Source organism: Notolabrus celidotus, chromosome 17 (genome assembly GCF_009762535.1).
Source record: "Notolabrus celidotus isolate fNotCel1 chromosome 17, fNotCel1.pri, whole genome shotgun sequence".
NCBI classification, from domain to species: domain Eukaryota; kingdom Metazoa; phylum Chordata; class Actinopteri; order Labriformes; family Labridae; genus Notolabrus; species Notolabrus celidotus.
In genome coordinates, this window is record NC_048288.1 from 2227341 (window position 1) to 2241419 (window position 14079).

The 14079-nt window shown below is 40.6% G+C and overlaps 1 protein-coding gene across 1 annotated transcript; it reads right to left on the reverse strand.

The window, feature by feature from the left end:
- Positions 1-9911: 9911 nt before the first annotated feature.
- On the reverse strand, positions 9912-13047 carry LOC117828773 (sialic acid-binding Ig-like lectin 13). Its single transcript, XM_034706084.1, has 8 exons — positions 12985-13047; positions 12543-12650; positions 12045-12428; positions 11577-11885; positions 11032-11304; positions 10865-10955; positions 10713-10749; positions 9912-10436 (listed from the first exon to the last, which is right to left on the reverse strand). The coding sequence occupies exons 2-8, from the start codon at positions 12583-12585 to the stop codon at positions 10338-10340; spliced, it is 1236 nt and encodes a 411-aa protein (XP_034561975.1). The 5' UTR covers positions 12586-12650; positions 12985-13047; the 3' UTR covers positions 9912-10337.
- Positions 13048-14079: the final 1032 nt, after the last annotated feature.

Below are 14079 nucleotides of genomic sequence, written 5' to 3' on the forward strand. Positions count from 1 at the left end.
TTCAACAATGTCTTTATATGGTTTACTACCTGGCTTTGCTGGCTGCAGTAAATTTCGGAGAAGATTGAACGTCTTTGGTCCTATCACGCTCAAAAACGTCGGCACTAACTTCTCTCCCTCCACTCCATTAGCCAGTACAAAGTAGTCGAACCTCTCCGTGTAAGAGCTCCACTGCTCGGTGCTCTCATCAAAGGGACCGATTGAGCCGATAACTCCAGCCATCTTGGGCTCCAGGTTATTTCTGGCGCTTTTTTTTTTCTTTTTCGTCCCCCGCAGACTTCTCCTCACGAGATTATTGACTTCTTCCCATTTATTTTTCACTCACATGAGCCCCGACACTCCGCTTCTGTGGCAATCGTCCGCTGTGCAGCTCGTTCCGGCGCGAAATCTTTTCTTTTCCTCCGCCGGCGCCGTCTACCTCCCGCGTAGCAATGTCCACGGAGAGAAAAAACAAAACACACATTCCTCCGCAGCAGACAACTCGCGTTGGTTCAGACGTCCTCGTCGCCACTTTTTGTTATGTCCTTAACCGTTAGGTTACTAATGTAACAATTAAGGTTCGTACATCGACTTTATGTTAGCATCGTTTATTAGCCGAACTACACAGTAGCATGTCACATTGGCAGGGTATCTAACGTCAACAGAAGGCACGCCCCACAATCCCATGCGGTGTCAAATGTATGGAAGCCCCGGTTGGCCATAATACACAACACAAACTGTGTTTGAGGAGTATGCAGATTTGTTTAAGGATGAAGTAGGTGACTTACCTGTGACCTACTCAATGAAAGTGGATCCAGACATGCCACCAGTTGTCAACCCGCCACGACGCCTCCCTGTAGCGATGCAGCAAAGAGTAAAACAGGAACTCCAGAGAATGCAAGCTCTAGGTGTTATCGAGCCAGTGGATGAACCAACAGAATGGGTCTCCAACATGGTTGCCACACACAAAAAAGAGACTGATGATGTTCGCATCTGCATAGACCCAAGACCCCTAAATACTGCCCTAATGCGCCCTCATCACCCCATGCACACAGTAGAGGAGGTAGCAGCACAAATGCCAGGTGCCACTGTTTTCTCTGTCCTGGATGCAAAAAGCTCTCTCTGGCAGATCAAACTTGACAAAGCCTCATCTCTCTACACCACGTTCAAATCTCCCTTTGGCAGATTCAAGATCCTGAGGATGCCCTTTGGTATCAACACTGCTTCTGAAGTTTTCCAGAGAGCAATGGAGAAGATATTCGCAGGTTATCCATGTGCCATCATCGTGGATGACATCATTGTCGGTGGCAAGACTGTTGAAGAGCATGACAGAAACCTGAAAAAAATACTGGAATGAGCCAGACAGGTAAAGCTAAGGCTAAACCCCAAAAAATGTAAGTTCAGACTTGATGAAGTGAGTTATGTAGGACACGTGTTCACTGACAAAGGACTTAAAGCAGACTCCACAAAGATCTCAGCCATCACTGAAATGCCACCTCCAGAGGACAAAACAGCTCTCCAACGTTTCCTGGGGATGATAAACTACTTAGGGAAGTTTATCCTAAACCTGAGTGAGCTGTCAGCACCACTACGTCAGCTGCTGCATAAAGATGTAGTTTGGAGCTGGACGCAGCACCAACAAGACGCTTTTGACAATCTCAAAGCATGTGTCACCAAACCACCAGTGCTACACTACTATGATGTTAAAGGACCAGTGACTCTCATTTGCGACGCATCCCAGCATGGTCTAGGAGCTGGCTGTCTCCAGGATGGCAAACCTGTGGCATATGCATCTCGCACACTAACCCAAGCAGACACCAGGTATGCACAGATAGAAAAGGAGCTACTGGCAGTGGTTTTTGCTTGTTACAAGTTCTACGATTACATCTATGGCAAACCAGTAGTGATTGAAACAGATCACCAGCCTTTGGTGACAATCCACAAGAAACCGTTTCATTCTGTCCCTGCACGTTTACAGCGCATGATGCTACGACTTCAGAAATTCAACCTGACTCTGGTCTACAAGAAGGGGAAACAGCTGTACCTTGCCGACACTCTGTCACGCGCCCCGAGGAATAACGTCTCTCCCCAAAAAGAGGAACTGCATGAGTTTGGAGTGATGGCAGTCCAACTCATTTCTCCTCAGCGTCTCGACAAACTCCGTGAGCAGACAGCGGCAGATCCAACCCTGCAAACACTCACCCACTTCATTAAAAATGTATGGCCAAGACGTGTGTGCAGCGTGTCTGCCGAGGCAAGACCATTTTTCAGTTTCTGTGATGAACTTACTGTGGACAAGGACATCATCATCAGAGGTACTAGAGCAGTTATTCCCATGTCACTACACTCAGAATATCTGAAAGTGTTGCACAAAGGTCACCCGGGTGGGGAAGCCACAAAGAGGAGGGCAAGGGAAACTGTGTTCTGGCCCTCATTAAACAACGACATTGAGGTTAGTGTTCAGACATGCAGCATCTGTAACAGTCTGAAGCCTCACCAACAAAAAGAACCACTGAAAACACACACAGTCCTTGACCTGCCATGGTCTATCGTCGCTACCAACATATTTGAGTGGAACAACCATCATTACCTTGTGCTAGTAGACTCATACTCAGGCTGGTTTGAGATAGAGCAGCTCAGCAGTCTATCATCCCTGTGTGTGATCAATAAGCTCAAAAGACACTTCTCAGTTCACGGCATTCCACAGAAGCTGTACTCTGACAATGGTACTCAATACCAGTGTTGGGAATAGCATCTTAGTAACGCCGTTATTTTTTTCCAGTAACGGGTGATCTAATTAATTACTATTTCAAACGTTACAACGCCGCTACCGTTACCGACAGAGAAATGTGGCGCGTTATTATGCACTGAAATCTAACAGCTCTCATCCGACCTGGCTCGCTCAGCCAGGCACAGGACAGGAGCTGCAAATAAAATGTTTGTTGGCTGTCTTTCTTTGGTGAGGGGGAGGGCTGACAGACACATAAGTAATGATGATTGGCTAAAGGTAGAGTACAATTTCACGTTAAGCCAATCAGTGCCAGAGTTCAGGTAGGTGGGTGTTGTTATTTAAACCTCAACGCGCCGCCGCAAACAGCCGCACAAGAGAACTAGATGCAATATTATTGCATCTAGACCTACAGTTTATATCAATTGTCTGAAGCTGTGAGACAGTTTGATTTATTTAATTTACAGTTTTTAACTGAGAATGTTTTGTTGAAAATACTTGGAAGTACAGTTTATATCAATTGTCTGGAAGCTGTGTGATAGTTTTTTTATTTTACAGTACATTGAGCTAAAAGCACTTGTTGCACTTGTTATTGTTGAAACTTTTAGTAGTGAAGAAAATACTTGAATTACGGCCTACAGTATGTCTACCAGTTGTGGTTTGAGGTTCAATAAATATTAAGTTAAATGAAGTACCCGTCTATGCTGTTCTACTCTATGCAACTGGCCCGTGAAACCCACTCAAAAATCAAAATTAATTTACATATTTGAAGGTTTTTCAAAAAAAGTAACGCAATAATTACTTTCCCAGGTAACTAATTACATTCATGAAGGAGTAATTCAGTTACTAATTCAATTACTTTTTGGGGAAAGTAACTAGTAACTATGACTAATTACTTTTTTAAAGTATTTTGCCCAACACTGCTCAATACACCAGTCAGACCTTTCAGGACTTTTCCAGAGCTTGGGACTTTGTACACGTAACCAGCAGTCCTGAGTACCCACAGTCCAACGGCCTCAGTGAACGGGCTGTGAGGAGTGCGAAAAAACTGCTTGAGGTGACGAAAAGAGATGGGTCAGATTTCTATCTGAACCTGTTGAACATCAGAAACATGCCCAGAGACACTGATTTAGGTTCTCCTGCACAAAGACTTCTCTTGAGGCAGACTTGAACAACCCTACCAGTCAGCAAACTGTTTCAAAACCAGCAGCAAAAACAACAGTAAGCGTCAAAGCCCAGCTTACAAAGAAACGCAGAGCAGAGAAAAACTGCTATGACAAGTCGAGTAAGCCACTAACTCCCCTAACAGAGAACCAAGTGGTAATACTTCAAACACAAAAAGGACATGACAAAGTGGGAGTGGTAAGGAGAAAGTGTGCCGAGCCACGTTCATACATTGTGGAGCATGAAGGACAGGAGTACAGACGCAACCAACATCACATCTTGCCAGTAACAGAACCAAAGCCAACCATCACACCTGATCCAGAAGTGCCACAACACACACCTGAACCACAAATGGACAAAACACAGGTGACTGACAACCCTGACAATGTTAAGCAAACACCTAATAAGCAATGTCAAAAACAAAAGAGTGGTGAAGAGACCCCCAGCAGAGTGTTTGAGAAGTGTGTGGAAACACATGACAAAAATACAGTTCAACCTACTGCATCTACATATATCACTAGAGGGGTATACTACAAAGCGAGTTAAGCATATCTTAGATATCTTCTCCTGATCCGGCTTCACTGAACCTGACAAAGGAGATCGCGCTAAACTGTCACACAAAGCTGGTTATCAACATGTTGAGTCAATCCAGAATTACCCTGAGCGCGTTCACATGAACGGGGCGGAGAAGGCAACATGTGACCAATCACAGACACAGACAGTCTGTTGTCAGCACATTGACATGAATTTCAAACACTGCACTGATATTAGAAAAATATGAAGAAGTTAAACACATAATCCAGATTAACTTCAACACAGATGAGTTTAAAACATGAAGGAAGAACTGAGAGATCAGACAAAAACTGTTTGAATACGCAAATGACGTCTCATTTCTCATCATTAGTGTAGATAGATCTGACTATAATAACTCTGTTTATTGATCATTAGATATATCTGACTATAATAACTCTGTTTATTGATCATTAGATATATCTGACTATAATAACTCTGTTTATTGATCATTAGATATATCTGACTATAATAACTGTGTTTATTGATCATTAGATATATCTGACTATAATAACTCTGTTTATTGATCATTAGATATATCTGACTATAATAACTCTGTTTATTGATCATTAGATATATCTGACTATAATAACTCTGTTTATTGATCATTAGATATATCTGACTATAATAACTCTGTTTATTGATCATTAGATATATCTGACTATAATAACTCTGTTTATTGATCATTAGATATATCTGACTATAATAACTCTGTTTATTGATCATTAGATATATCTGACTATAATAACTCTGTTTATTCATCATTAGATATATCTGACAATAATAACTCTGTTTATTCATCATTAGATATATCTGACTATAATAACTCTGTTTATTCATCATTAGATATATCTGACTATAATAACTCTGTTTATTAATCATTAGATATATCTGACTATAATAACTCTGTTTATTAATCATTAGATATATCTGACTATAATAACTCTGTTTATTCCCTGACAGTGATCTCTCTCTCTCTCTCTCTCTCTCTCTCTCTCTCTCTCTCTCTCTCTCTCTCTCTCTCTGATGTAATCTTGTGTCGTGTGTGTAAATTTTAGACGTAGTATTTCAGCTGCAGCCCTGACGGTATATGTGGCTAAAGGACTTATAATAAAAATGAGAACATGATTCAAAGTGATAAGCATGCTCAGTTTTATATTTAATGCAGGACAACAATTTCATCTGAATAATCTGACTTGAGACTCTGTTTAAGTTTGATGTCAGGAGAGATAATCAATAACTGTCATCAGTATTTTATATATAAAATCATACAGGTAGACAAAGTGTCCTGCCCGTCTCCTCTCAACTGCAGGCTTGACCGCAGTTCTCCCCCCTCCCCTCGCGATCAGCCCACAGAGCTCCGTGATCGAGCGAGCTGATTGGTCAGTGGGCGAAGTTTACTACAAACTGATCTCTGATCAGTTCAGCATGAGTAACCATGGTTATCTACCCTGATAAGGAGTGAACCACCTTCGTAGTACTGAAAATCCAGAGTTAACCCTGAAGTTACCTCGATAACCGCAAATCCGGCTTTGTAGTATACCCCTCAGGTGTGGTAGGGTTTCAAAGCCAAACAAGAAATATTTCAGCCAAGTATGATTTCAGAAAATATAAATATACACACGAGACAATGTATGTGAGGTGTGATGTTTGTTCATGTTGCTAGTGCAATTGTTCAATGAGCTAGAAATGTTAAATGTGAATTTACTTGCAGATACTGAATGTCATATGTTTCTGTTACAGGTGAAAGTTTGGAGTAGTGTTCATGCGAAACTGTTTGCTTTCCAGTACAATGTTTGAGTATCAGAACATATGGTGAAATGTGTGTTTTTCTTTTCTTTCGGTTGGAAACCAAAGCTAAAGAAGAGGGATGTAGACAGTTGTCTTAACTGTTTTGACTACTGCATGTTGCCATAGTCTGTGTACGTCTCACGCGAGATCGGCGATGCATGGTATTGTTATTGTTATGGGACCGATGTAGTCGGCACCCTCCTGTTGAGTCCTGTTGTAGAGGATATCAATAAACGTTAGTCAACATCCAATATGACTCATATTCGTCCATCCATCCATCCATTTTCTTCCGCTTATCCGGGGTCGGGTCGCGGGGCTAGCAGTCTAAGCAAATTGACCCAGACATCCCTCTCCCCGGCGACACTTTCCAGCTCCTCCTGGGGAATCCCGAGGCGTTCCCAGACCAGGCGGGAGATATAATCCCTCCACCGCGTTCTGGGTCTACCCCGGGGCCTTCTCCCAGTTGGACGTGACCGGAACACCTCTAAAGGGAGACGTCCGGGAGGCATCCTTATCAGATGCCCGAACCACCTCAGCTGACTCCTTTCGACGCAGAGGAGCAGCGGCTCTACTCCGAGCTCCCTCCGGATGTCCGAGCTCCTGACCCTCTCTCTAAGGCCGAGCCCAGACACCCTTCGCAGGAAACTCATTTCAGCCGCTTGTATCCGCTGGTGTCCACCACCGGGTTCGAGGGTTACCGCCACGACAGGCACCGATGGCCTTCAGGTCACAACTCCTAGTAGCCGCTTTCACAATGGAGGCCCTGAACATGGTCCATTCAGATTCCATGTCCCCAACCTCCCCCGGGATGCACAGGAAATCCTTCCGGAGGTGGGAGTTGAAGACCTCCCGGACAGGGGTCTCCGCCAGACGTTCCCAGTTCACCCGCACTATTCGTTTGGGTTTACCAGGTCTGTCAGGCAGCCTCCCCCGCCATCTGATCCAACTAACCACCAGGTGGTGATCAGTTGACAGCTCTGCACCTCTCTTCACCCGAGTGTCCAAAACATGTGGCCGCAGATCTGATGATACGACTGCAAAGTCGATCATCGGTCTTTGGCCTCAGGTGGTCTGGTACCAGGTACACTTGTGAACCACCCTATGCTCGAATATGGTGTTCGTTATGGACAGTCCATGCCTAGCACAGAGGTCCAACAACAGAACACCACTCGGGTTCAGATCGGGCAGGCCGTTCCTCCCAATCACCCCTCTCCAGGTGTCTCCGTCATCGCCCACGTGGGCGTTGAAGTCCCCCAGGAGAACAATGGAGTCCCCATCCAGGATCCCTTCCAGAACCCCATCCAGAGACCCCAAGAAGGCCGGGTACTCCGAACTGCCATTTGGTGCATATGCACAAGCAACAGTCAGAGCCTTCCTCCCCGCAACCTTAAGTCGCAGGGAGGCGACCCTCTCGCCCCCCGGGGAAAACTCCAATATCGAGGCACTCAGCCGGGGGCTTGTGAGTATCCCCACACTCGCCCGGCGCCTCTCCCCCTGAGCGAGTCCGGAATAGGAGAGAGTCCAGCCCCTCTCCAGGAGTTTGGTTCCAGAACCAGAGCAGTGCGTGGAGGTAAGCCCAACTATATCTAGCTGGTATCGCTCCACCTCCCGCACTAACTCAGGCTCCTTCCCCACCAGCGAGGTAACGTTCCACGTCCCAACAGCCAGTCTATGCCACCGGGGATCAGCACGCCCAGGCCTCCTACCCGGGCCCACAGGGTGGCGGCTCCATGTTCCCGACCTGGCTTCATGGGCGAGAGCCCGGCCACCAGACGCTCGCCATCCAGCTCCGCCCCGGGTCTGGCTCCAGGGGGTGCCCCGGTCTCCCTCTTCCGGGCGAGGTAGCTCTCATCCCAAATTGACGTTTCATGAAGGTTTTTTATATTATATAACTAATAATATATTATAACATCATTATGGTTTCTATTTCCCCTGATTCCTTAAAGCTCCACTTGTTCTTCACCAAACACTCCATGTGACTTTGATTATCATGCATTCGCCCCCCATCTTTCAGCTGCTGTGAATAAGATTGCTTACATTTAAACATGTGGAGTGATAAAAGAGAAGATACATATACATTTGTTATTAACAACAGAAGAAGTCAGGTGCATGATGTAGAATAATTAAAGCTCCTGTGAGGAACTTTCACAGTGTGTTGATTCTGGCGCCCCCTGTAGGTCAAAGTGTAAGTCGTATTTTCTGTCCCAAATAAATAATCTGACATTATTTGAACACTAAAATATTTCTCTCACTGGAAAAGAGTTAAAGAAATGAGTTGACACCTACCCCGCCAGTGGTTTTAGACATTACAAATAACTACACATGAATAATAAATCTTGTCTCTGATGGTCCCGTCTGCTTTCATGGGTCATAAAGAGACATCAATATTATGTGTTTGATGGTGTGACCTGATAGAAACTCCTCTCTGGAGCTTTAAAATGCTGACTTTCACAATGAAACAATGCAAACACAACAATGATTGGTCGAGTGGAAACAAACACAGATCAGTCATAACTCAGGAAAATGTTGTTTATAGTTTATTCATCTTTATAGTTTATTAATCATCCAGAAAACAGTTTGTGTTTTTAAGAGGTTGTGAAGAAATTATATATAAAAGTTTAAAAAGAAGGAACATTAAAACATTCAAACATTACAATGAAATTCAATCAGACAGACGATTCTAACAAACAACTCCCTCTGAGTTTCTCCCCTTATTTATTTGCTTACATATTTAACATTTAGATTTATATTTAAAATTAAGATTTAACATTTAGATTTATATTTAACATTAAAATTTAACATTTATATTTAATATTAAGATTTAAAATGTAGTATGTTTAACATTTAGATTGAACATTTAGATTCATATTCAAAATTAAGATTTAACATTAAGATTTAACATTTATATTTATATTTATATTTAACGTTAGGATTTAACATTTAGATTTAAAATTAAGATTTAACATTTATATTTAACATTTATATTTATATTCATATTTAACATTAAGATTTAACATTTATATTTAAAATTAAGATTTAACGTTTATATTTAACATTTATATTTATATTCATATTTAACATTAAGATTTAACATTTATATTTAAAATTAAGATTTAACGTTTAGTAAATTTAACATTTAGATTTATATTTAGAATTAAGATTTAAGATTTAGATTTAGATTTAAAGTTAAGATTTAACATTTAGTATATTTAACATTTAGGTTAAACATTTATATTTATATTTAACATTTATATTTAACAAAGCATTTAGATTCAAATTCAGCATTTAGATTTAACATTTTGATTTATCATTTAACCTCTTGATTTAACATTCAGTATATTTAACATTTATATTTAACATTTAACATTTATATTTAACATTTAGTATATTCAACATTTATATTTATATTTAACATTTATATTTAACATTTAGCGTTTACATTCAAATTTAGCATTTAAATTTAAAATTGAGATATTACATTAAGCATTAAGATTGAAATTTAACATCTAGATTAACTTTTAGTATATTTAACATTAAGCATTAAGATTGAAATTTAACATTTAGATTTAACTTTTAGTATGTTCAACATTTAACTTTTAGATTGAAAACTAACAGTTAGATTTGACATTTAGATTTAACATTTTGATTCATCATTTAACCCTTTGATTTAACAGTGAGTTTAACTTGAATTTGTGCCGACAAAAATAAAGTGAAGAAGATCACAAACATTGCTCTACAGTAAATGTGTTAGAAAAGTGACTTTTAAAATTAACATTAGTTTTTAGGAGGTTTTGAAGCTAAATGTGGAGAATTGTTGCTGTTATTTTCAGTGTACAAATCTTTACAAACAACGCCCCATGGCCCAATAAGTAACATCAGTGTGAATGTGCTGTATAAAGGTGACAAGACTTTGAAGAGTTTCTTTGGAAACTGAGTGACAGCTTGTTTAACACTTTATATTTCCTTTGTAAAACACATCAGATAGTATTAGAGGTACTCATAATCAGGACTTTATGGACTGTGGCCTCTGCATGGTCTATAAAACGCTGATAATGGACATATAGTCTACAATTTATTCAAATCATGTCATTGTTATTTGGGTTTGTTAGATAGGTCTCCCTGATGCAGCTTGTGAAGTCAGTACTCCCTGCTGTGATGATGTAAACTCAGCCGCTGTGTTGACATAGTCAGCTTCCTCTGCGTCCTGTAGAAGTATAAGAGGAAGAGGAGTTTAGAGAACTGTTGTAACACATCACACAACGTCTAAATGTCAATGTTCTTATATAGACAAATATTGGTGAAGTGATCAACCACCAAAACACACTCCAGTAATCATGACTCTGCTCCGCTAACACATTGACTAGAATAGAAACCTATCAGATCTGGTGCTGTGACGGATCGCAGACAGACCGGACATGGATGTGGTGGAATTTGGCCCTTAGTCATCTCACACAGACCTTCTGTTTCTCTGGGAGCTTACCTTCACTGGTTTCATGGAGCGTCTTGATCGAAACCACCTGAAGGAAACAGGATGAGAACGTGTTTCTTTTTTTAACATTGTATGACACACAAGCACATTTCAATCAGACCAGCTGTCTGTACTGCAAATCAATATGTTATAGTTTGTCTCACCACTCAAAGATGATCAGTGTACTGACAAGCAACAGGATTCCCAGGATCTTCAAAACCACTTCAAGGCCAACAGGTTCAGACGAGTGATCACCTGTAACACAACAAGTCACCCTCGGCTCCAGAGAAGATCTTGTTCCTCTAAAACACCAGAGACAGTCTTTGCTCACCTTCAAATATCAGCTGGAGTCCTGTTGATAGTTGAATGTCTCGATCATTTCTGCATCCACAGAAGAAGGATCTCCCTCGATCACTGCTGGTCACCTTAAGGACATAAACCTGTGAATCCACTTTGATCAGTTCCAGCCTGCCATCACTGATCCTGTACCAGACAAAGTGGATGACAGGAGGGTTTCCTCTGCATGAGCATGTCAGGTTCACCGTGCTGCCAGCTGACACCGGATCAGAGGGAGAGATCAACACTGAGGTGTTCCTGGGAGAGTCTGGAAGATGTGACACGTGGAGAGATTGATGGAGAGATGAGGAAAAAGAAGATAAAGAGGGATCATTCTTACAAACTGTAGGTTTTCAGCTCCACACTATAAAGCTCTAATTCAGGGACACCTCCCTTTGTGGAAGGTCGGAGGTCAGGCTCTGCTGCAGCTACACACTTTGAATTGTGCGATTGTTGGTTCATGCAGTAAACCTATTTTAAAATCTAAAACTTAAATGTTCCTGTTTTCTGTTAAATCATCCAAATGAAAGAAGGTCTCACATGAAACACTGAGAGTCTTTGTCTCCTCTGCTGTCCTCACATCTCTGCCTTCATTCACAGGATATGTGGCAGAACAGGTGATGTTGTATCCATCATGGTGCTCTGACAGAGTGATGCTCTCCTGGATTTGAGTTGTAAAGGTTCCATCTGTGTTTTCCTCCATGTTGTTGAGAGAGTCTCTTTGGAGACTCCAGGTGAGTTTAGGAGGAGAGTGTGGACAGGGAGTGAGAGCTGAGCAGGTTATAGTGACAGACTCCTCCACCTTCAGGTCTTCTGCTGGGATATCTATTCTGGGGCTCGGAGGAGAATCTGTGAGTTAGAAACAGACTCAGGATCAGCTTCATTAGGCAAATAGAACACAAAAGTATGATTCACTGTAGGAGAATCTTTGATTTCATCAGTTTGGTCCTTGCTGACAGAGAGAAAGCTGCACCAACATTATGAACATGTATAAAAAGACTCTCTTACCTTTAACTGTGATGTGTAGAGGATCACAAGAAGCTGTTGCTTTGAATGTGCTGCTCTCTATTCTGAAGAAGTACGTGTCTGTGTAACTTGTGAGGACATTTGAAAACAAAGTGGTGCAGTTTTTCTCCTTCAGGTTTCCAGTCAGACTCATGGTGTAGTTGTTAATTCTTCGGCTGCTTTTGAAAACCACATTGTCTGGATATTTGGCAAATCTGAAGTCATTTTTAATCCACACTCCGGAGATTTTCCCACTGCTGTCAATCTCTTCACCTGATGTAGCTGCAAAGTTACACGGGATCTGCAAACAAGATCCACTCAGTGCCTGCACCGTCTTTGGTGCTGCAATACTCAGATCTGCCTTCTCAGGACTAGCAGTGTGAGCTCCTATAAGATCAATGAACAAACTGATTATTACATCAAAAGATTTAAAGATGGACTTTGGAGTCCAGATGTAAATGATTCAAGTGAAATCAACATGAACTGAGAGAAAAAGCTCACCTGACACAAAAAGGACACTCAGGAAGAAGTTAGCAATCATCATGTTCACAGACGGACAGACCTGCTCCCTGGATCTGTGGATAACTGTTCACTTCATCAACCTAACCACTGTGACGTTTTTAAGAAGAGGAACTTTTAAATCAACGTCTCTATATCTCTACTTCTCTATCACAGTGGAAACATGCTCTGTACCATGACTTATAATAACCATGTCCTCAGAGTGCTGCTTCAAAGTCATGCTGTCTTTAGTTTGTTTTAATTCAGTCAAAATAAAATCACATTAAATACATAAATGATGAGTCTGTCAGAGGCAGGATTAAAGTTTGTCTCAGAAACATGGTTACAGGTTTTACTATGAAACCACTCAGAGGAGGATTCAAACTAAGTTTACATTTAGAGATGTTATTCTTTCATTTGAGCAGAACTGAATGAACCCACTCACCTCGCTGAGAGAGGACTGGCTGTGTGAGGACAGCAGGAATCGGACTGTTTTTGTGAGGCTGCTTCAAAACCCTTGACCCGATTCTCAAAATAACTGAAGTATGTCACATGAAACCATATACATTAAAGTCTATGTTGTTTCAAGATTCAACGTTCAAGAAAGCTTTATTGCCAAGTGAGTTTGCACATAAGGAATTTGACGTGGTGAATGGAACAACAGGACTTTTAACTACAAGACAGTAAGGACACAACAAGACAGTAAGGACACAACAAGACAGTAAGGACATAACAAGACAGTAAGGACATAACAAGACAGTGAGGACACAATAATACAGTGAGGACACAATAATACAGTAAGGACACAATAATACAGTAAGGACACAACAAGACAGTAAGGACACAATAATACAGTAAGGACACAATAATACAGTAATCAATCAATCAATCAATCTTTATTTATATAGCACCTTTCATACAAATAAAATGCAACCCAAAGTGCTTTACAGGGATTGAAAACAAGAAAGAAGCAGAAATGAAACAATGCTAAGACATTTTAGTGGAAGATAATAATAATGATAATAATAAAACTAATAAAAATACAAATTAAAAATAAGAACAACATAAAAATAAAATAAAATAGAGACTAATGCACACCAAAATAAAATATGTGTAATTAAAATAAGTTAAAGCATCAAAATTAAGAAATAAAAATAGTTAAAATAAATAGATTTAAAAGGTAAGGATAAGAGTTGAAAAATAAACCAAGGCTAAAAATATCAATAAAACTGAGTAGATAAATACAATTAAATAAATGAATGAATAAATACATAAAAATAGAATAAGATAACAGTTAAAATTATTAAAATAATAAAGCAACATTTAAATCAATATTATAGTAAAAGGTAGGTAATAAAATTGTTAAACCCTACATAAAAGCCAGACTGAATAAATACGTTTTTAGTTTACATTTAAAAGTCTCAATATCTCCATCAGCTCCTCTCAGATCCTCCGGCAGGCTGTTCCATAGTTTGGGAGCGTAGTGGCTGAAAGCAGCGTCACCAAATGTTTTAGTTCTGCTCTGAGGAACAGCTAAAAG